This window comes from Azolla caroliniana, unplaced genomic scaffold, assembly GCF_043228905.1.
Source record: "Azolla caroliniana isolate FFs.n. ecotype wild unplaced genomic scaffold, voAzoCaro1.0.p SCAF_17, whole genome shotgun sequence".
Classification (NCBI taxonomy): Eukaryota; Viridiplantae; Streptophyta; class Polypodiopsida; order Salviniales; family Salviniaceae; genus Azolla; species Azolla caroliniana.
In genome coordinates, this window is record NW_028230452.1 from 6,558,830 (window position 1) to 6,583,945 (window position 25,116).

At 39.8% G+C, this 25,116-nt stretch overlaps 1 protein-coding gene across 1 annotated transcript; it reads right to left on the minus strand.

Annotated features, from left to right (window-relative positions):
• Positions 1-3,555: 3,555 nt before the first annotated feature.
• LOC147853016 (uncharacterized) lies at positions 3,556-5,512 on the minus strand. Its single transcript, XM_087333425.1, has 2 exons — positions 4,767-5,512; positions 3,556-4,411 (listed from the first exon to the last, which is right to left on the minus strand). Exons 1-2 carry the CDS (start codon positions 5,300-5,302, stop codon positions 4,084-4,086), a joined length of 864 nt encoding a protein of 287 aa, XP_087189551.1. The 5' UTR covers positions 5,303-5,512; the 3' UTR covers positions 3,556-4,083.
• Between the last annotated feature and the right edge of the window lie 19,604 nt (positions 5,513-25,116).

Below are 25,116 nucleotides of genomic sequence, written 5' to 3' on the forward strand. Positions count from 1 at the left end.
TGCTTCAAAAAGGTTCCCCCCTTATAGAATGCACAAAAGAAGCAAGGCGATCATTTCTTTCACTTTCGCATATCAATGTTTAATATTAGGTCGGATGCCCCAAATTTGCTATCTTCATAACCATGGAATGTTTGTGCAACCAGGCATGCCATCTTGTCTAAGACTGGCCAATGCCTACTCAATATCAATACCCTAAATATTGATGCTAATAATAATGCAACAAGTGGGTCCTTAGCCGCTTGCACCTAGAATTGTTGAGTAATCAAGAAGAGAATTTGTGAATATGTAGAACCTATGCTTATCACCAAGAAAATGAATGATGAAAGTGATCATAAATAATGAGTGATTTAACTTGAAGTTGCTATAAAAGGGCAAGTTGAAGAAAGGCATAGATGATCATGATGTGTTCCATTGAAAGATATATAGAGGTGCCAAAAGTTTGCAATGCAATTATACTACATCGACTTAACTCCTTGAAATTGAAACTCAAAAGTAGAAACTTAGGTTTGCAAGTCTGAACTTTACTTTGAAAAAGACATAAATGGCCAATTTCCAAACATAATCAACAAAACTGTTGTCGACATGCAACCCAAAATGTCCATTGATTACCAAGAGTCAAATGGAGTTGTTGAACAATATCTTAACAAATGAGAGAAATTGGAGCTCTAGTGATTCTAGATAGCCACATTGTGCATTGGGCAACTAGTAAAGATATGAACAATGATATCGGAGAGTTTGAGCTACCAGTTGCCCAAAATAAATATATTGAATTACAAAACCTTGAAATTGAATAACTAAATGTAAAGTGCCTCATAGCCCAGATGCTTATAGATATTTGTGGTGAATCGGACCACCTCAAATGATCAAACTCTTTGAATTGCTTGGATTTAGATGTAGAGATGAGTGGTCAAGTCATGAGCTATATATAGTGTAGATTAATGCTACATAGATTTGCTTTGTAGCTCAATTTTACCACCACACGGATACTTAGATCATGATGCAAATTAACCCAACATGTAGGAATAGTATTGAGAAGGAGCTTCGTCACTACTGTATATATATAATATTTATTTATATAAGAAACATTGCAATTATTTTAAATGCATTCGAGAAGCATCCTTCTACGTCTTGTTATCTTTACGGATTATGTTTAGCACAAAATTTCTTGCATTGGATTTTTAATGCATCAAATCACTCAACTTTGTCTTTTGTAAGGTACATTCTTAAATAGGAAATATTTCGGTACCGTCAACACCGTGTAATGTTTGTCATTTTGTCTCTTCACGATGTATGCTTAAAATGATGCTTGGGTATCTATCTCCCTCAAGATTTCTCAGCTTCAATATTTTCAATTTGTTTCCTTGGTTAGATATTTAGAATTTCACTATGTCGGCTACATAATAATAAAGAATGCTTGCTTGGAGACTCCTACACACATGAAAGTTAAGATTAAGGAAATAGTTATGTGCTTGCACAAGTCGTTTTTATGTGATGTTACGAAGAATAATTTCCAATAAGTTGGAATGAGCTTCCTTAACATTCATCATTACAAATCACTTCTAATTAGATCTTTTGCCGTAATTTATTAGATTAGCAGCTCTATAGCCTACATTGCACATTATTTTTCTTAGAGATATGTTTGCTCTTGACTTTCATAGGATTAAGGGTCCTCAACTTTGAATTTGTAAGCAAGCAAAGCACACTAAATCTTAATTTTCTTACCATTGCATATAGACATAGGGTGTTGATTTCCTATTAGAAAAAAGGCTACAAATAGGGGAATAGGGGGGGCATTATCAAAATATTTTCGATTTTCACAATTATACTATGTGTCATGTTATCTACAATGTGACACTTGCACTACGATTGTATATCGTGCTAAGAGTAGGCATAATCAAGTTGCAAGTGACCAAGACATTTGATAACTAAGATGAACATATGAAGAATATAGACGTGTTATTAAATTCTAGGATGAATTGGTTATGTTTCCAACTAATCGATAACAACTTAATAAAAAGTGAAGTTACCTGTACCACAAATAAATACATTATTGTTCGGCAAGAATTTGATGATGAGTTGATCTCACATGCTCTCATAGTTTCTGTTGTAACATGTTACACATTCTATCCACCATGTCCATAACTTAAAAGAGTGACCTTCTATCCAACCATGGAATATAAGGCTGCATAAGCCATTATTTATTCTCATTCTCCTTCAACAATCTCGTATTCTCACAAGGTTGTAATTTGTGTCTCAATTCCCTTGAAGTGAGGTGATTAAATTGGTTAGAATTCAGCACAATGAGCTCATGACCTCTTCTTCTTTTTTAATATGGATGTTGGGCTTGTGAAACTATCGGACTAAAATATGTTTTCTGTGTAGTGTTTCTTTAAAGCATTGCCTTGGTATTGCGTTAAACTATAATATTAGTACATTCAAGTTGCCTTTTTGTTTCATTTAAGTATAATATCAACATTAGAACTTCATCACCACATAAAGACCCTCTTGTACACATTTTGTGAACCCAACCTTATTGACATGTCAACACATAAGCATATCCATTAAGGGTATCTCTAGGCTCTTCCGAACGGTACGGTTTGGTAGTCACCATTCGGTATGTCTTGAGAAGAGTGGTAGGGATTCGTGGTCAGCATGCTGTATGTATGTCTTTCTTGCAAAGAGCGTGTCGGCTAGACAAGATATTTAAATAGTGAAATAAGTACAATCATAAATTGTAACTTAATATGTGTTATAAAGATATTATAGGATTGTATCATGTAACTTATGTGTGACATAAAGATATTATAGGATTGACTTAAGACACAATATAGTATTCAAAATATTCCCCTTCCTCTTGCAAAGAGACGCACTACGTAGGACTCAGGAGCTTATCTTTTAAGATAAACTTGACCACAAAAATTCCCTTTTGGAGGGCATGAAATTCAAGCTTTAGCGGATGGATCCATTGATACACGTTTGAACATGTCTTTAATCTTGACATGGTAGATAATTTGTGTGCATGAATAATTGGATTTCTTTGGATTGTAGGACATCTTGAACATGCTTTTTCAATTTATCTATCTCTGTGATGTGCTCCTCCATGGCCAAGATGAGCATGTTTTCAATCCGTCCACCAAACAGCACATCCCAACAGAATTATTTTCCAACTCATTTTTATTCATACCATGGGATAACAACCTCCCCAGGATTAAAGATCAAATCCTGCTTTTTTCATTCATACAATGGGATAACAACCACCCCAGGATTAAAGATCAAATCCTGCTTGCGAAAATTTGAGCGAAATAACAAAAAAAAATGCAACTCTGCTTGCAAAAATTTGAGCAAAATATCAGAATACTAATGCCACATTCTCAAATCAGACCTTATTAACACCTTGAGTCTGGATCAATTAGATAGTTGTATGCACACCATGCGAGCACCTCCAGCCCCATGGATTCCATTGCGAGTATATGCACGACATATGAATGCCTTAAGTCTGCGATGGCAGATTTATTGCCATAGAACACAGAATTCAAACAAACACCACACGTTAAGTAAGAGTAAAAATCTCTTTACTTAAATTTCTCATACAAACCCGTCATTCAGTGTCTCTTTAAGAAATAGAGTAACTATTACATTTTTTTCCATCATTTTCTTCTATGGTGAAGAAGAAGATAGCTTTGGCTGTATGTCAAGATATATATAGATAGATATATATCTTTCGACTGTGCTGGTATTATATCAAATTTCTCTCTGTAAACATTACATCTTCAGTGGTAAGATTGAAAAGGCAGAAACAACAAACGAAAGGACGCTGATAGGAAATCAGAAACTGATCATCTAGAGTATAACTTTTACAGGTGTTTTAATCCCATCCTCTTCTTCTATGCAGAGAGATGTCTTTCCTTTGTTATGCAAAGACATATCTCTCTTGATTGTGCTATGGTATTGTGTCAAAAATTTGTTTCTTTCTGTACACAGGTTGAGTTGTAATGGTAAAGATAGAAAAGGCAGGAAAAAGGGAAATGAAAGGTTATAAGGAATCAGAAACTGTTTTAGAGAGAAAGAGAATGTTCTCTCTGCTCAAAACGCAGCCGCTTCTTGCAATTCCGGAACAGAAAAGCATTTGGAAGAAGGTAATGGTTTCATGTAGTGATGGTGATGGCTTCTAGGGCTTCTGGCATGTGATCTGAGGCTTGTGGAGCTATTACTGCCACTATGTCGCTTAGATATGGCACCATTGGAAGCACATCTGGAAGGATGTGAGCGATGCTTCTTCATTAGATTTGACGAAGTTCTTCTCTTCTTTGCAAATGGATCCTCAGGCTTTGCCAGTTCAGCTACGGTGGAAATAGCACCTAAGCACGAAAAAGACTGTGATTTCCCACGGAAATAGCAAGATAGTCCTCTCCTGCACAGAACAAGAAAGAAGAAAAGAGTTAGTTTTCGGCAAGATGATTCTCCTCTTCCAAATAAAAGAAATACTAACGACTTCGATTCGCATCAGATCTAGGCCTTTTTTGTCTCTATAGTTAATGAACTAGACATGGACATGGAAGAATTCAGGGTTTCGCTTAGGCTTTTTCAGGTGTGCAACGAAATAAGAGAGACAAATGCGAGAAAGATATGGTTTTTGCCTCAGATTGAAGCTTTTACTACTCTAAAATGGAAACAAAAAGAGAGATGTGAAGGATTGTGGTTTTGCTAAAAGTTGAGGTTATTATACCCTAAGATGAAAGAATTCAGGGTTTGAAGCGCAAACTTACTTGATAGGGAGCGCAGAAGCAAGTGAATCAAACGTATCCAGAGCTCCACTCTGCTTCAGAGACGGGAAAGAAGAGGATAAGGTATCTGACGAAGAAGAAGACGTTGGTGATGATGAATCGAAACTAGAAGATTGTACTTCTTCATCATCTTCCTCCTCGTTATCATCAGAGATGGAAGACATGAAACAGGAAGAAGACGAAGATTCTGAGTTATCGTAGGAGGGATCTGGAAATCGAGATATGGCGGAATCAGATCCCTGGAAAACACAGTGTAGCGAAGAAAGATCTGTAGCAGAAGCAGATATAGCGAGAGGAGCATATCCCAGGAAATCGTTGTGAAGAGTCGATGGAGAAGCAGGAGAAGGAGAAGGAGAAGGAGAAGGAGGGGGCAAGTTCATACCGCTATAAGTGAGAACTCGAAGCTGCTTCTGCTTATTAGTATTGTTATTATTGTTATTGTTAGCAGAAGCAGAAGCAGTGGTAGCATTGCTGTCTCTGTATAGGCCTGCAGATCTGCAGAATAAAGAAGACGCCATGGAACGTTGAGGAAGAGGCAGTAGAGGAAGGCGAAGGGGATGGGGATGGGAATTCAGGAGCAGAAGCTTTCTCTGCGTATTATTACTGTTAGGCAGTAGAGGAAGGCGGAGGGGATGGGAATTCAGAAACAGAAGCTTTCTCTGCGTGTTCTTACTGTTATTATCTCTCTCTCTCGGCGATGGTTTCTTGGATGGAGCAGCGATGGCTTTTCTTGGAGGAGAAGGATGGGGTTCACTCGGATTTCTGTTATCGTTCTGGTTTTTATATGGGAGAAAAATGCAATAATAAATAAATAAATAATCAATATGGATAAGTAAATAAAGAGAAATTTATGTACATAAAATAGGACATATATATAGATTATTTGTTGTGATTGGGTTATTTAAGTAATTTGTCCAAACTCCAATTTGAGCTTGGATCATCACACACACACACACAAAAACCGACCACAAAAAACCACATGCTCCCCTTCCTATGACCTCTTTCTCATTGTCTCGTCTCGTTCACTCACCGGGGGGGGGGGTACTCTGGAGGGTACTCTAGACACCCACCCTGCCTTGCCCTGCCTTGCCTTGCATGTATGTGCCCATCGAACTCTTCTTGTGCCGGAATGTGATCCTTGCTTGTTGGACCATACATTGGTTTGCTTCAAATTGATGTCGCACTTCTACTAGCTGCCCTTCTTTCGTCACCCTAACGACCCACACTCTCATTTCACATTGCCCGCCCATCTCAAGTTGTGCCCTTTTTCCTTCTCTCTCTCTCTCTCTCTCTCTCTCTCTCTCTCTACCATCATCGCTCACACCAACCATCTATAGTTTCGCTTTTATGCTTCAATCATGATGTATATACTCTTTCTTCTCCTAGAACTAATACTTCGACCAAGCAGTGTCTCGTATTCTACTATTAGTATATGGTCACATGTCATGTTCGCCTCATGCCTCTCTTGGAGTATATAGTGTGACTTTGCCTTTTTGCTTCCTCATTTTTTAGGCTTCTGGCAAGTTGTGCCATTTTATTTTATTGTCATGCCATTACCGTATGAACGAGATTGTGTGTCCTCTCACAATGAACGTGGGCTTATGCTACTTGAAACGCATAACAACATATACCAACTTTTGAACATAGAGGATGTTGCTCCAGCCCACTCCGTCCACTTCAATTTTACACCCACGTTGTTGTAAGAGATCATGTGTCCTATTGAACCCGAATTAGTCAGTTGGAGTGTTTTTGCAACTTGAACAAAGTGCCATTATCTAGTGAAGCTCCAATTCCACAAAAGATATGCATAACCTTATCCATATATCTTGATACCTCATGAGTCAACATTCACCATGTTCCCGAATCTTAAAACGAAGATCGAGAAACATATTTTATCTTCCCCACAGATAGAAAGTAATGTTTTCCAAAACAAGATGCATGTTAGAAATTTATACGGTAGGATTTTTAACCTATATGATACAATAAATTTGTGGATGTCTGTCTTTTAGGTAATTAGGTGACTAAAAATGGTAAAATGTATGAGTTCTTTTCACGTAATTGAGTGGAGCACTTTGACATTATCTTTGTGGGAAATGCTACCTTTTCACACACATATACAATCCTCATATTTTTTTTGGGTGACACGTCAAACATAGCACATTGTCAATACCTAACAATGACATCTCAAAAAGATTGGGATCTTGGGATTGCTTGCTTGAGATTGGCTAACCAAGGTGTCAAATCAAGAACCATTTTTCTTTTCTTTCCATGGGGTTGTAAGCGTGTATGAAAGTCAATGGAAATGACTAGAGGTGCAAACTTTCTTTCGGAATGGGGTAAGAACGTGGGCATGTGTGTGTGTGTGTGTGGGTGGGTGGACTGGGTGTGTGGTCGACGGAAATAGGTGGGTGGCAAGCACGTGATGTGCACAAAACGTTGTCAATGGAAATGAGGCGGGTTGGATCGGGAACCACATTGGCGTTGAGGATAATCCAACAGCTAGTTGAGGCTATGGTATTTGCCATGGGCGGGCATGGACCGTGCCTTTGGTGTTTGTCATGGGCGGGCATGGGCACGCACACAAGCATTGAACGAAGTTACTAACCGGAAGAAGAAGAAGAAGAAGAAGAAGAAGAAGGGATGGGGTTAAGAGTGAAGACTTAGGAAGGGTGTTTTGTTTTAGGAGGAGGATGTGTGTGCGTGGCCAAAGGAAAAGGAAAGAGAAAAGAGAAAAAGGGTGTAGGAAAGGCTTGGAGCAGATTGATTGATGATTTAATGATGATGATGATGATGATGATTCGGATCTATCCATCTATCTCTTTCTTTATCAAAAGAAAATACATATATTATGTAAACAAAAAAACACAAACTACAAACCGAATAAATAAATCAAATTTTTTATTTAAAAAAAGCCGAATGAATAAAGAGAGAGAGAGAGAGAGAGAGAGAGAGAAAAGAGTAGCCTTATCCTCTTCCTCCTGCTCGCTTTTTCCCTTATCGTTTCTCCTGCCACGTCGGCCTTGCCTTTTTCCTCTCGCTTTTTGCATTCATCCGCTTTTTCGCTTTTTCTCCCATCTCTCTCTCTCTTGTGTGTGTGTGTGTGTGTGTATTTTTCTTTTTGTGCTCCTCCTTTCTACTTCTTTTCTTTAAGAAAAGAGACCTCGTTTTCTTCTCATTCACACCCACACCCAACCCCCATCCATCCATCCCCCTTGGGTCCTCCAAGTCTCTCCTAACCCTAGGGGGCATGCATTCGTGTCCGCCACATGATACATACGACTCTCCTCTCTCTCTCTCTCTCTCTCTCTCTCTCTCTCTCTCATCCATAGCCCGGCCCCAACCATAACTGCCAACACCAATCATATATACATGTCCCCCCCCCATATCATTCCCAACACACCAATAATTCCCTCTCTCCTCTCCACCTTTTTCGCGTCTTAATGTCCATGGCCTCCTCGTCCATGCCTCGTTGAATCTCAGTCTTCGAGCCTTATCTAGTCACTAGTGATGAAATGAGACAACACGGATCCAAAGCTCTTTTTCTTATCGTACAAAGACTACCCTCCACACACATACCGACTCTATGAAATTCAAAACGTTGCATGTTCCTTTCTATTAAGCTTTTGGCGTAGATTCTAATACGTTGCAATCAACCTATATCCTCTCAGCTCTTCTTGCACTCCACCGAATCACTATCTCTATATTATCATGATTCCAATTCATAAATGGCATTAAATATTTATTGATTGAGAGATCGATTGAAAGCAACAAATGCAGCCCCATGTACACACACATGCACACATTCCTCTCTCTTATGAGAGCGCATGTGCTTCTTTCCATTTCTCTTTCCATGTATTTCCTTCTTAGTTCATCAATCAAACCACCAAATCCAAAATGACGTCTACCACGTGCCCTATACATTACATAAGATGGCAACATTTTTTGGAGCAATGAAGATCTCAAATGGAGGAAAAACAAGTTTGTACCTTTTATTATTGAATATGGCAACTTCTTGAACAGGGTGAAAAAAGCACAAGCATCATGTAATATTTTCATACATTTTTGAACATCACGATTGAGTTCATGATATTGATTATCATAAGTTGCCAAGGTTTTAAGTTAATTGTCACGGGTGGTTGAGACAGGTTGACCTTATTAATACGCAAAAAAAGGAGTGAGAGGTTTATGGACTTCGTCTAACAATACCAATTCTAGTTATGTTTTTTGCACATAATTCCAAGCATGGATCTTGTAAATCGATTTGATGTCCTTGACGTAACTTATAAAACTTGCATCATTAATTAAAAGAATGTTTGAACAAACACTATAGCCTCATACAACATACTCCCTTTTACATGCCGCATATCCCGTTTACCCTTCTCATGATTTCACTATGCAAGAACATCCCATATCCTTATTCTCTTTGCGTTCTTTTGTGATAAAGAAATATTAACTTCAGTTTATTAAGTTTTAAAAGCATCACACCCTAAATTGCTGTGCACTATGGGCTTTAATATAAAATAGACCAAACTTGCAACACAAGCATGTCAAAATGTTGGCATGCAAACTTATAATAATTTGTGGTTTAAGAGACTTTGGAAACAAATCATGGGGCATCTAGGTCGCTTATTAGTTATCTTAGTAAAGAATCACAAGATTGTCCTCATAAAATATGTAATATTGATTCTTACCAAGTCTCTTATATCATCGAATCACATCGAGTTTGAGGCATTAAAGACATAGATGATGGAGCAAGTTTCTCAAGCACAAACATTACATGTATCATTTCCAAGGCAAAGGGAATATGTAATAACGTGGTGTGTGTATTGAAGACATGAAGTTTGAACCAACACATATTTGGGACTTGAGAACCAATGACATTAGAAGATGGACCACTGCTAGTACATGTATATCAAGTCTCATCTACTATAAGGAGACTCCAATGGCCGGTCCTTGTAGTTCTCGTGATGGCAAAAGATGCCCTCTCTCAAAGAACTTTCCTTACTTTTTATTATTTTATGATAGAATTATGGTATGAATAACTATATTGTATGTTGTTCCTATGTTGAACAATCTTATGTGTATCCCTATTATGATTAATTGCCTTAACATATCCCGATCTTAACAAGAGAAAGTGCCCGCCAACCATTTTGTGTGAGGGTGTACTATATTTTATTTCATGGGTCGAATTTAGACATTGTGGAATTTAAAAACTCTTCGCTCAAAGGCATTCATTACAAGCGATTCAAGGTAATATGGGGCCCGAGCTTCCAACTTTAATAAAACATCCACACAATAATTATGAAAAATTAATTTGCTAATAATAATAAGACTAGTCCTTTGGTACTCCACATGGAGAATTTAATTTCCTTTACTTTAATAACAATACTTTTTTGTTAGATTTAGTATTTGCATATTTTAGGTTATCTATGATATATTAGGAAGAAAAACAAATTCATAATCACCTTTACATTATCGTTTGAGCTTGACTCTAACGTGGGTTATATAGGCAAACTCCTCATTCACTTTGGACTGCATATGTCTACATTTGCAATTGGTTCCATTGCAACTTTGGGCATCATAAAACAACTACGGAATGCTCATTGTCAATGGATGGTCCAAGAACTATAATCTTATGTGCGTTGTGCATGAACATCCAACTTTACAAGCACGCTTCACATCGACTTGGAAGATGGGGTAAAGAGATACAACTTACGATACGATTATGGCCATAACAATGCAACATATTGGAAAACATCCAAAGTGACTCTTGAGTTCACCCAACCTCTTTTTTTTATCCCATGGGCCAACATGACTTTTGAAAAAGAGCCGATCATCCTTCACAAAACTTTGTTATTGAAAGTAAAGCAAAACAATGTTTTGATGAAGATATTGTATGCAGTATTTCTCAAAGCCATGAGATTAAGAATAAAGACCATTTTACAACATATGGTGACAACCATGCATACTTCCATGCATCTATCACAATGCAACAATAAACATTCTTACACTAATTTGATAGTAAACAAAGACTCCCACCCACCCCCCAAAAAAACTTATGCACATACATGTGCTCTCTTTTACGAGCTTATTATTTAACTTTGCACATTGAATTTGACCAAGCTCCATTCTAAACCTACCCTAAGGTTTGTCTTGACTAAAATTTGTAAGAGGATTTATCATAACGTTTACTTATGAAACGATGTAGATGTTAAAGTGGCATACTTGTTTTATATCTCAATCAAAGTTTTTTTTTACTTTAGAATATCCTTCAACTAGTTAAGAAAAGCGAAATTGGTGACAAATACGAACTATGTAGAAAGGAGTCAAGATACTTCCAAAACCTATTGTGAAAGTCAATGGCCAACAAAAGAGTCTTCCCTTAAATGGGCTAAGGAGATGAATTTGTATACATCAAAAGTAGCTTAGAACAACTCAGAAAAGGCGAAAGTTGCCAAATCATCTTACAATTTACCAATAGGAAAAATGGAATGCAACTCCAAGGCTTCCGAAAAGCAATTTGTAATAACAATCAAATATCCATATGTGTAGGAATACGATCATAATGCAATCACCAATTTTGACGAAACAAAAGCAATGATTTCTTCAATTGGCATTATGTGACCTTGAAACATCCACACACCGTGCTTTCCATAAAGTCCATACAACCGTGGGAACCAATCTATCCCACAACTCCTTCATAATCAAAGCTTTGAAACATGACAATTATTAAATACACATTCATGAAAAGTAATCCAAATAAACTACGAAGTTTATAAGTTCGTAATGGAATGATCTAATATTAGTTTAGAAGCATGGGAAAATGGAAATGAGTCTTGAAAAGACATTGATGTCGATCGTTGAAATATGTCGAGAACAATATTTTTATACTTTAACTTTAAGGTTGGAGATAAAAGACACTAAAGAAAAAAAGGGTGAGATCCTTGGTTAAGTTGAAGAACATCACAAACGACAACAATGGGTGAAGGAGATTATGAAAAATAGGGTCAAGGTTGAGCATTCAACTAATAAAAACCTCGTGGTTATTTTATATGTAGAACTTCAAATATTTAATGATGGGGATGAGTATCATCATCTTCTTCTTCTCCTCAACATACGTGTGATATTAGGGTTTAATTTTCCTCTTCTTCACAAATTTTAGGGTTTTTAGTTCTTGTTTTATTTTGGAAAAATTACTACCGTTCTAATAATTTATCCCAAAATCTTGTAAACCCAAATTTATCCAGCGTTTTCAAGCTACAAAGTGGCCAATACTTAATATTGTGTTCAATCCATTCGTAATCTCATGTTCTTTGGGCTAATTACCTGTTTCGTTCTTAACCTTGAGAATTAATTGGCGTTCGACTCTACCTTACCTTCGACTCAACGTATGTTTATCATTTTTTTTGTTCATTTCACATCCACTTTAAGTAAAGTCTATTTTAATGTAGTATGAAATCATACGTAAATATTTAACCTTTGCCTTTGCCTTCTCGTCGACTCTAGAGAGCCTTTGAGTCTGAAGAGCTTTCGACCCATCCTTTTTGGTTCAAGTCCCCATTGGCCCCTCTCAGATTTCACAGGTGTAACTTTGCAACATCGTGATTTGTAAAATGCATTGGAGGAAATAAGTGAATATCGAAAAGACTAAATGATAGATTGAAGGTGTGGTGTGAAGAGCAAGTAATGAGTTGCATTTAAAAACAATAAGAAGTCTTAGCTCAATTGCTAAGATCTTGGACTATGAGTGGAAGGAGAAAAGTAGAGTGTGCAAGTGGAAAAAAAGCATGGTGCATGTGAAAAAAAAAGCACAAACTAATTTTGGTTGTGAGAGGGCCTCTTGAATCCTATAAAACGGGGATTAGAGCTAATTGTAAGAGAGGGGGGGGAAAGGAGAGATGGGGGATTAGAGCTCATTGTAAGGTGGGGGGGGAGGGAAGGAGAGACACATCCGAAGCGTTGCCGAATTCTAAAGAGGGAACTAGGGTTGCGAATCAAGAGGGCATGCAAAAACAACATCGACAAGAGGCGATTTGATCGTTGTTCGTTGGGAAGTTGCACTGAAACTCGAGGATCTCCCCCTAAAGCTCTCTTTGTGAACTATCTTCTCTATTTATTCTTTTCTTTTTCATCATCATCATCATCTTCTCTGTGAAGAAAAGCGCGGAATATTGTTTGGCCACAACCGAGTTTTGAATCACAGAAATGGGAAGTAGAGAGTACACAGAATATTTACGTGGAAAACCCTAATAGGGTAAAAAACCACAGGAGCCCATAGACTCCAAACTATCACTACATGAGAAAGGTACAATTAGAGACTCAGAGGAAATGACCTCGAGCTCTGTTTCTTCGCCGAGCGGCGGTTACAACAGAGTATCACTCACTCTCTCTCTCTCTCTCTCTCTCTCTACACATTAGTTATACACATACAAAATATGACAACAATTACCAACACACAAAAGTGATTGGCCTAAGTCATATATATACTTATATGAACTTAGGGCTATTTACAAATATAGCCTCAATAGGCTTACTCAAAACATATTTACAAGTATGTCTTCTCTTCCGGTTCTCACCGGGTCCTCTTCATTCATAACCGGATCCCATCCGGATGGACCGATTTCCAAACAATCTCCCCCTTCACTCTGGCATGGGATGTCTCGCAAGCCCGATCCGTTTTCGGCACGCATCCAGTTTGTTGGTTATCAACACCTTGGTTAGCATATCCGACCCGTTCTCCTCCATGTGGATCTTGGTCAGCACGAACTCTTGATCTTCTACTCTTTCTCGGATCCAGTGGTACCTCCGTTGGATATGTTTCGTCTGAGAATGGTAGATTGTGTTCTTTGCAAGGTGGATGGCACTTTGACTGCCGCAGTATAACCGATATTCCTCCTGTTGGATCCCTAGCTCTCCGATGAAATCCTTCATCCAGATTATCTCCTTGCCGGCTTCTACAACTGCCATGTACTCCGCCTCTGTGGTTGACAACGCAACCGTCTTCTGCAAACTTGACTGCCATGAAACAACTCCCCCTACATAACTCATGACATATCTAGATGTCGACCAGCTGGTGTCCGCATCAGCCGACATATCTGAATTTGTGAAACCATCGAGTTGGGGTTTTACGGAGCCAAACCGGAGGCACATACTCGAGGTGCCTTTCAGATACCGAAGTATCCACTTGACCACGTTCCAGTGCTCTCTTCCGGGATTGCTCATGAACCGGCTCACCACTCCGACTACATATCCGATATCCGGCCGGGTGCATACCATCATGTACATCAAGCTCCCGACGGTAGAGGCATATGGTACCTTCATCATATCCGTCTTCTCTACCTTTGTCCTCGGGCTTTGTTTTTCGGATAGCTTGTAGTTTGCCGGAAGTGTCGATCCGACCGGTTTCGCCTCCGACATGTTGAACCGTTGAAGCACCTTTGTCACGTACTTCTCCAGTGACAATCACAACAGCTTCTTCGACTGGTCTCGGATGATGTGCATTCCCAATATCTGTCTTGCTAGCCCCAAGTCTTTCATTGAGAAGGTCCGGTTCAGAGCCTTCTTCAGCATCCGAATCTTGCCTTGGTCTCCTCCGATGATCAACCTATCATCCACATATAGGAGGAGTATCAGGAAATCTCCTCCATCAAATTTCTTCACAAACACACAATGATCGGCCTGCGTCTTGTGGTACCCTTGGACGGTCATGAAGGAGTCGAACTTCCGGTACCATTGCTGGGGAGCTTGCTTCAGTCCGTATAGGCTCTTCTTCAGTCGGCACACCAGGTCCTCCTTATCTTTCTTCTCAAATCCTTCCGGTTGATGCATGTAGATCTCTTCTTCGAGGTCGCCATGTAGGAATGTTGTCTTGACGTCCAGTTGCTCTACCTTGAGGTCCATGGTTGCCGCTATGCCCAATACCGTCCGGATGGATGTCATCTTTACTACCGGGGCAAAGATCTCATCGAAATCCAATCCTTTCTTCTGCTGGAACCCCTTCACCACGATCCGGGCTTTGTATCTCGGTGGGTTTCCGACATCTCCCGGTTTTAGCTTGTACACCCAGTTGTTCCGGAGTGCCCTCTTTCCTTTCGCTAACTCTGTTAGTTCATATGTGTGGTTCTCATGCAGGGAATCCATCTCATCCTGCATGGCACTCAACCACTTGCGGTTGTCTCTCTTTGCTTCTTCGAAGCTTTCTGGCTCACCCCCATCGGTTAGCAACACGTGCTCTGCATCCGGAAATCTCCGGGGGGCTCTTCTCTCTCTGAGAGGATATCTTCTTCCTTGGTTTCTAACTACCGGTTCCTCCGTTTGTTCCTCATCCTCATCCGGCTTCTTCTTCTTCTTCTTCTTCTTCTTCTTCGGTCGGTTCTATTTCTTGTCTATATCCGGCCGGTTCGTCGAGTGTCATCCGGTTACCGGCTAACATCCGGTTTTCAACCGGGTATATCCTTGTGTCCTCAAGCCAGTTTTCATTGGATGATTCAGAGTTCATCACCAGCTTCTCCGACTCCCAATCAACAATGGTCATGTGTTCCATGAAGACTATGTCCCAACTCCGGAACACCTTCTTATCGACCAAATCCCACACCTGGTAATTGAACTCATCATCGCCGTATCCAAGGAATATGCGTGGCCTGGACTTTGGATCCTGCTTTGCTCTCTTGTCCTTTGCAACATGCACATATGCGGGACACCTGAACACCTTCAGATGCTAGCAAGACACATCCTTACCGGTCCATACTCTTTGTGGTGTGTCTCCGTCCAAGGGTACTGAGGGTGATCTGTTTATCACGTAGGTCACCGTCGTCAGCGCCTCAGCCCAAAACGTCTTGGGTAACTTTGCATGTGCCAGGATGCTCCGGACCCTCTCCATCACGGTCCGGTTCATCCGTTCGGCTAGCCAGTTTAGTTCCAGCATCTTCGGCACGGTAAATTTGAGCAAGATTCCCTTCGACCGACAGTACTCTTCGAACTGCCCCCACTATTCTCCTCCGTTATCTGCTCGAACCGCCTTCAACGTCCGATTGGTTTCTCTTTCCACTCTCGCGTGGAGTTCCTTGAAGACGGATAACACTTGATCCTTCGTCTTCAGTGGTGAGACCCACAGTTTCCGGATGTGGTCATCTGTGAACGTCACGAAGTACTATGCTCCAGCATGTGACTTCGTGTCCACTTGACACACATCCGTATGCACCAGCTCTAGTGGTGCATTCCGTCTCATTGGTGGTCTTGACCGGAAGGAGGTTCGGTTTTGCTTCCCAGCAAGACAATCAGTGCACTTCTCAAGTTGCACGTCATTCACCGGAATGAGATTGTCTTTAGCAAGTCTCTTCATCCCCTTCTGGCTCATATGCCACAGTCTCTTGTGCCACAACTCACTGGTAGTGTCGGATGCTACGTTCACTTATTCCCGGCATATCTGGGCATTCATCAAGTACAATGTGTTGAACTTTCGGGCTTGAGCCACTATTAGGCTCCCTTTTCTGAACTTCATGACTCCGTTCCGGATGCTACTCGAGTAGCCTTCATCTCTAGCCGACCGGCTGATATCAAGTTCAGTCGGACCTCCGGAACGTGTCGAACATCCTTCAACAACAACTTGCATCTGGTTGATGTTTTCAACAACACATCTCTTATGCCGACAATTCGGCAGGTCCCTTCATTCCCCATTCAGACACAACCATGATCTCCGGTTGTGTAGGATGAGAAGCATCTCCGGTTCGGTGTCAGGTGGAACGATGCTCTAGAATTGACAACCCACGTTGTCTCATCGCTGACAAGGTTTAACTCATTCTCCTCAGTAATGAGCATCGGTTCTTCTTCACTTGTCGCGATTGCTGATGTTCCCTTTCGATCTAGGCCTCTCTGGTTCGAACTCTTCTTCGAATTGGTAGTGCCGGTTTCTTTCTCTTTCCGGAAATGCTGATAGTTCTTCTGGAAGTGTCCCGGCTTCCCGCAATAGAAGCATGTGGGTCTCCCCCTTGACTTCGACCTCATCCCAGATTTGTCCCGATTTTGGGGACTCTGATACCGGCCTCTTCCCTGGTTGTGGTCATCTTCCGTGACCAAGGCCTTTGGATCGGTTCCGGACTCCCGGTCCTTCTGGTGAGCTTCTTCATCTAGCAAGCTTGATTTTACCCTTGCTAGGGACAACTGTTTTCCTTCCGGCCCGACGTTGCCCAACGTGACAACTAATGTCTCCCAACTATCCGGGAGGGAATTGAGTAGGAGCAATGCGAGTACCTCATCGACGGGAGGTACTTCCAACGAGGTTGCTTGATGTATCAGCCCTTGGAAGACATTCAAGTGCTCCGCAATACTAGAGCCGTCCTGGTAACGGAGCCTCACTAGCTTCCGGAATACCGAAACCCGATTAATGACATTCTTGTTCTGGAACATGGTGCTGATCTTCTCCCAGAGTTCATGAGCCTTGCTCTCTTCATTGAAGTTGTTGTACAGGCTCATGTCGATGAAGCACCATGTGCATCACTCCCCACACTTTGGCATCGATCTTATCCGGTCTCTTGTCCTCGAACTGTACCGGCAACCAAAGATCTTTAACCACCAGCATATCCCTCATCTTCGACTTCCACACTGAGTAGTTGGAGCCGATGAGCTTGAACATGCCACCGAACGATTCTTCCATTTCTTGTGTTGTTCGATCTGATACCAGATTGTGAAGAAAAGCGTGGAATATTAATCGACCACAACCAAGTCTTGAATCACAGAAATGGGAATGAAACAAAGAAATGGGAAGTAGAGAGTACACAGAATATTTACGTGGAAAACCCTAATAGGGTAAGAAACCACGGGAACCCACAGACTCCAACTATCACTATATGAGAAAGGTACAATCAGAGACTCGGAGGCAACGACCTCGAGCTCTGTTTCTTCGTCGAGCAACGGTTACAACAGAGTATCGTTTTGTATCTCTCTCTCTCTCTCTCTCTCTCTCTCTCTCTCTATACAGCAGTTATACACATACAAAATATGACAACAACTACCAACACACAAAAGTGATTGGCCTAAGTCATATATATACTTATATGAACTTAGGGCTATTTACAAATATAGCCTCAATGGGCTTGATCAAAACATATTTACAAGTAACACGTTCGCGTTCACAAGTGGAAGGATCACGCATTCCATTTATAGATTCCTTTTATAATCTTGCGATTTTAGACAATTTTCAAAAACTTGATACACCAGTATCACATGTTTTAAATAACATGTAAAATTTGTTAAATTTTTGAGATTTAACAAGTTTCAAAATGATAATTTCTAAAATTGAATAGTTTTTCAATAAATGTTTAAATGTTGATGGTTTGCACATATGAAATGTAGTTAACTTAAAGAAAATCACAATGGTTAACTCAAGGCACAAGTTAAGATTAATGGTTTCACCATCTTGATGAGATTAAGATTATATCTTTTGTTAGAATTGAAAATGTTTTAAGTATAAGAGGTAACATTGCAATCCTTAATGTTATCATCTATAAATTTAGTGCTCATTAACATCCATAAATTCACAACTCAAGAAATGTAGACAATATTCATAAACAATTTTGATAAATCTACAACTCCTAAAATGTAGATGATATTCATAAACTGTCAAAACTGTCAAACTTTAGATGTGAACATTAATATATCAATTTGAACATATCACACAGTTATTAGGGTATCTACAATGTTATCCTCTTCTTCCTTTTGAGAATTCCCCTACAAAATTTGTGAAGTAAATGGCATTTGCGAAGTTCAATTACCATCAATACAATTATTAATGTATTTTTGCTAATCAATGAAGCACATGTTCACCATAAGTATCTTGTTGTGCAACATACATCTTTACAGTATCGATATGTATCTTTTCTCTTGTAAAAACATAGATTTTAGTATAATTTGAGTTCATGTTTAAAAAACCTCTTTTATTTGAAAAACAAGAAGTTTTTTAAATATGAACTCGATATGTTGTATTGAGTTGATGTAAAAAACAGAGTTTTGATCATAATTCCATACAATGTATTGAATTCATGTTCAAAGTTTTTTTTTACCGGATTTAAAAAAAGAAAAGAAAAAATAAGTTGAGCTTGAGTTCATATAAAAACCAGATTTTTCATCACAATTTGATACAATGTATCGAGTTCATGTTTAAAGTATATTTTTCTAATTTGTTTTTCAATTTTTTTCAATTTTATTATGGAAAAAATTAATTTTAAACATGAATTCGATACATTGTATCGACTTGTGATGAAAACTCTGGTTTTTATATGAACTCAAGCTCAACTTATTATTATTATTATCGATTTGTGATGAAAAAAAAAAACTCTATTTTTTTTTATCATTTATTAAAGCTCAAAAAAATATTCAAAAAAATTCAAAAAACCCAAAATAAATAGAAAAAAGCTTTAAACATGAACTCGATACATTGTATCGAGTTCATGTTGAAAACTCTGTTTTTCAACACGAACTCGATTCGTGTAGAAAAGTTGACTTTTCTACACGAACTCGATACAATGTAGCTTTTTTTGGGTTTTTTAAAAAAAAAATGCTTTTTTTTTCTATTTATTTTGGTTTTTTGTTGTTTTTTTTTAATTCTTTTTTGAGATTTAATAAATGATAAAAAAACCAGAGTTTTCATCAGAAGTCGATACAATGTATTGAATTCATGTTTAAAATTATTTTTTTCCATAAACAAAATTGAAAAAAATAAAAAAAAGTGAAAACAATTGATAAAAATTGAAAAAAAATTAGAAAAATATATTTTAAACATGAACTCGATACATGTTATCGAATTATGATGAAAAATATGGTTTTTATATGAACTCAAGCTCAACTTATTATTATTAATTTTTTTAAAATCCGGTAAAAAAAACTTTAAACATGAATTTAATACATTGTATGGAATTATGATCAAAACTCTGTTTTTTACATCAATTCGATACAACATATCGAGTTCATGTTTAAAAATCTTCTTGTTTTTCAAATAAAAGAGGTTTTTTAAACATGAACTCAAATTATATTGAAATCTATGTTTTTACAAGATAAAATGATGCATATCGATACTGCAAAGATGCATGTTGCATAACAAGATACCTTTTGGTGAACATGTGCATCATTGATAACAAAAAACCATTAATAATTGTGTTGATGGTAATTGAACCTTGCAAATTTCATTTACATGGTCTATAAAGTATTCTCGTGGTTCTCAATGACCACTTCAAGCACTTAATGTTGATCTTTATAATTTGGTTCATCTACAATAGAGAAACATTTATGTGGAACAAAGGATGACAACACGAGCATAACTCAGGTGACAAGGAAACTTGCAAGAACTCAAGGTGGAGATATTAATAACTACACATGTAGATGGCCATGAGCTAGGGTACCAATTCTGCATTGGTAAAGTTTTGGACGTGATGATGCATTAAACCTTTGTAATACATCTATCATTGACATTAGTTAGGTGGATATAATTGTGTATGACTTTACACTGACAAAAGTTAGATGTTTAAGGACAACAACGATATACATAATAAAAGAGATATTACCAAGTCTAGAAGATATCTCAGATCGAAGGTGAAGAAGATTTACTACACACAATTTGGAGACACCATTTGGTGAAGACAATGATTTGATTGGTACATTTGAAAATGAGGAGGAAGAGTCACATTTGTATATTATCTATAGTAGTGATTCTCATGAAAAGAATGATGATATTTATGCAAATAACTCCCAAATGTATTTGTTGTGCAACTATGTGTAACAAATTTAGACAACATTTTATCGAATGAAATAAAAACGTTCATTGTTTTGAAATCCTCTGCTTTTGATTTCTTTAAGTTCTAAAAACTTATTAGTTGTCATTTTTCTTTAAAAATACATAAAGTTACTTTTCGTATTTGACCAAAATTGGGCATTTTTCAATTTTACCAAATGGTGAAATTTTCAACTTTTTCATCAAGTTTTAGAGAACACGTGATACCAGTATCAAATTGTTTTGTGAAATGGCAAAAAAACCCCCAAAATCAAATGGAATATTCCTTACCTTCCACTTGTGCGCGATCCTTCCACTTGTGAGCGCGAACGTGTTAAGTATGTCTTCTCTTCCGGTTCTCATCGGGTCCTCTTCATTCATAACCGGATCCCATCCGGAGGGACCGATTGAGGTCTTAGGGTTTAATTTTCTTTTTCTTCATGAATATGAGGGATCTTTGATTTTATTTCTGTAAATTACCACCATTGTAATCTTTTCCCCTGAAAACTTGTAAACCTTAATTTATAAAGAGAATTTCTTTCTAAATCTAGTGTTTTCAGACAACAATGTTGTTATTTTGGATTTAATATCATGAAATCCCTTTGTATTTTGATGTTCTGTTGAGAAATAAGCTCAACATGGGCCAGATTGGCTGAATAAGCTAAGAGCTGGATCAAGTGAAGACCGATCGGCTAGGCCCCGACCGGATTGGAAACCGGATTCGTGCGAGCTGGTAGGCCGTTAGAGGCCTACACTCCTAGTCTAGGGGGTAGTCATATTCTTAGGAGTTAGTGTCAATAGCTCAGTTATGAGCATTGAAGTACTTGTCAGTACTTCTGACCATCCTTTAAGGACTTATATAAAAGTGCTCTCTGAGCACAGTTGTATGTACACAGAGAAGTATTATTTTAAATCTGAGTTTTTTCAGTCTTCTACTCTCTCTCTATGTCTCCCGCGTATTGTGTTTTCACTTCATTGTTTTCTTTGTGATTTCAGTTGCTGTCCGGTTGAGCCAATTGAGTTCTGTTAGCTTCTGCACGTTAATCTATACATGGTATCAAACTGTGAGGGTTGAGCATCCTTTGTTGCTGACAAGCGTTGTAACACAAACAAACCCTAACCCCCGGTAAGAATAGACAAGGAGATAATGGATAGAGGAATGGGTAGCTCACTTCCAACGAAGAATTTCGACAGGATCAACTACGCATCTTGGGCATACAAGATGTAGCTATATCTACTCGGCCATGGATATTGGAGTTATGTGGAAGGAGTGAATGAAGTAGCACCAGAACCGGCACACACAGATTTTCTGGCGCGGGAGCAGGCATCGAGTACAGTCTTATACTGCCTTGCATCCTGTGTGCATGATCAAATGTTGGACTACATTTGGGATGCAAAGACACTGAAGGAGGCCTGGGAAAATCTGAAAAAGCTTTTCGTTGCTATCGTAGATTTTGGCCATAAGGATAAACCTAGCCGACCGCGTGTGAATGGGGGTGTGCACGGATGCACACAAAAAGAGTCTTTGTATAAACAAATGTAAATAAATATTGAGGTATAATAAGTATGAGACAGAGGGATTTGAATGGGTACTTTATTGTCCCACAAAAAGAGGGGAATAAAGTGTGTGATGGGAGGAAATCAGGGGGGAGAATCACTGACAGAAAACGACTGTCTTTAGTGTTGATGTAACGAATATCTTTAGTGCTATAAAAGGAGGGGATGGAGACTAAGAAGGGGATCTATTGTTTTGGAGGAGAAGACGTTGTCGGTTTGTATTCTGAGTTGTCGGGTTTCTGTTCTGTGCATTTGGTGAGGGAAGGTGAGGCCTCTGCTCGTGTAGGAAGCCCGTGTGCTCCTGACTAGAGGCTCGCCAGTTTAATTTATTCTTGGTTTGCTATATCAGACTCCTTTTCTGTGTCGTGCCAGCATTTGTCTCTCAGTTTCTCTATCTGGAGAGCTGTTGCTTCTCTCCCTCTCGTGTTTTGCACATTTCTACTCGAGTTTGCGAGCCCGTGTGCTCTGTTAAGTTACCCAACAGTCGAGCCGGATAGTCATTGTAAGCTTTGTGGTCACTCACTCTCTCTCCGGCTCCTTAGTTCAAGGCACCGGTGGTCCCGCCTGATCCGACATGTACACGTGAACATTCGCGACATCTTTGGTGAACCCGACGTGAAAGGGCGGCAAAGGAGTTCAAGATGAGGGGAGGCAAGCTAGCAGAAGCAATGGCGGTCTCTGTGGACCACCTTATGAATGCTCGAGAGAGCTCAATGGGGCTCAATCGAGCCATCGAAACAATAGTCGGCACAACCGACCGATTTAACGAGAAGGATGTCACAAATTATCTTGAGGCCTTTAAGGCCAACATGTTGATGAGAGACATTTTGGACGACAGAAGGTTGTCCAGATTTCCTCGAGTTGTTACACTGAGGTGCTTGAGATTTTGGCCGACTGCCGTAATTGGTCAGAATTCGAGGACCGACTCCTCGAACGATACAACCTCAATGACTCGCTCCGATTGTAAAAAAGGGAGCTCATGGACTGGGTCGAGCTCCCCGGAAAGGGAAGGAACACATCAATGTTTCTCCAGGAATTCGAGAAGCGATTTGCGTGACTTTCAGTGTTGGACAGGACTGTGCTCGATACAAGCAAGGTCCTAATGTTGATCAAATCGGTCGATCCGCTCAACTGGGAGAAGGGTGGTGTCGTGCTGGAGACGGATAAAGGGCTCACGACTGGTTGGGCCGTGGTGAAGTGAGTCTGCAGCCGTTTCAACAAATGGTGTGAGTGAAACGACGAGGGTTCGTCGTCGATCGGCCCGGCTACCGGAGGGATAACGAGAGAAGTACCAACTAGATCAGACGAAACGAGAGGATGACTCGACTCGGGCCCGGTTCCGACCAATGTGGTCGAGGAACCATCCGAGGGCGCGGCGCTGAAGGAGCTCACGAGGATGGTGCGCGATCTTTAGATCGCTCAGGCTCGGAGGGATGATGGGGGTCAATCGGAGTGATGGTGCCCACCTAATGGCCTTAGATGCATGTGGTGCGATTGGGCTGACCACATCCGAAGGGACTGTGTCGACTTTGCCGAGGTGCTGAGGAACAATGTCGTGTACCTTTGGAACGACTGGTACACGCGAGCGAAACGTGAAGGCCCCTCAAGATGAACACCGGACGAGGAGACATGAAGAGGTTGATGGAGGAAGCTGTAGAGCAGCATGCATAGACCATCCATTACTCGGCGTCGGCCGACATCCAGGTAGGAGGAGAGAACACCGGCTCCGTATTCTGACCGGTCATACTTGAAGGCTTCTCTGAGAAGAAGTTGAAGAAGGAGGAGGTGAACCGCATGGAGAAGCGGGTTCGGGAGGTCATCGGATGGAGCAATTCGGTTGAGGAGAAAACCGGCTTCGTAGAAGCTGCGTGACAGAACTACGAGGTTTTGATAGACGAGAAGCAGGCCAGAAAGGCTAGAGGAGCAAGCCCTTCGGGCTGATACGACACTCGAAGCGGGCCGAAGAAGAACGATGGTGGCCTTTCACTCGCTCTCGAAGCCAATGGTACTCCTTTGGATGTGCTTGGTCCTTGACTGGTAGGCGACATTCTTCGCAAGGTGTATGACACTCTGATTATCACAGTAGAGTTGGAATTCCTTTTGCCAAATTCTCAACTCCCCAATAAACTCCTTCATTCATATTATTTCCTTGCCAGCTTCCGCCATCGTGAAAATCCGTCACTATGTGCGGATCGTGAGGTGGAACCACCAGGTTTATGGACGGGAAGGAAATAAGGCTCACACACAACACAAGGAAGTTTTACACAAACAAGGCACGAGTATTTGAACACGTGTGTGAAAAGGAGAGGTGCATGGGCAAGCCTGAATCAACCCCTGGTCACAAGGCGAATGAATGCATGTGAGAAAGGCTTACACACGGACACACAGGGATAGGCTTACTTACACACACGAGAGACAAAGTTTCGAACGCGTTTGTGAAAAGGAGAGGTGCATGGGCAAACCCGAATCAACCCCTAGTCACAAGGCGAACACATGCACGTGAGAAAGGCTTACACATAGACACTCAAGGAAAAGGCTTACTTACACACATGAGAGACAAAGTTTCGAATGCCTTTGTGAAAAGAGAGGTGCATGGACAAGCCCGAACACTCCCTTGTTACAAGACACACGAACACACAAGCAAGGTTTACACACGGTGTCGTGGTGTACTTTCTACACCACGTAAAATATGTGTGGAGTACCCGATTGACTAAGTATAAGGAAATAGGAGAAATACTACAATAATTATGTTACATGCATAGGGCAGGATTTCAACCTTGTACCTCCATCTTAACGATTATAAGCCTTACCACTGTACTAGCATATTATGAGTTTTAAAGATCCCATGTAAATATTCTAGATAAGCATGATAGAAAAAGTTATTCATGCATACACACTCGAGTTAAAAGAAAAGATGTGATAGAAAGCCAATCATGCACATGTAGTGTGCATGAAAACTAAAGTTAGAAAAAGCATGATGCTTGCATGTGATAAACTTAGACTCTTCCATCACTA

Excerpts from the sequence above, each read along its gene's own strand:
- LOC147853016 (XM_087333425.1), bottom strand. The coding sequence starts at position 5,302 with ATGGCGTCTTCTTTATTCTGCAGATCTGCAGGCCTATACAGAGACAGC. Across the intron at positions 4,412-4,766 it reads GCTTCTGCGCTCCCTATCAA|GAGAGGACTATCTTGCTATT; the intron begins GTAAGTTTGCGC and ends TGTTCTGTGCAG.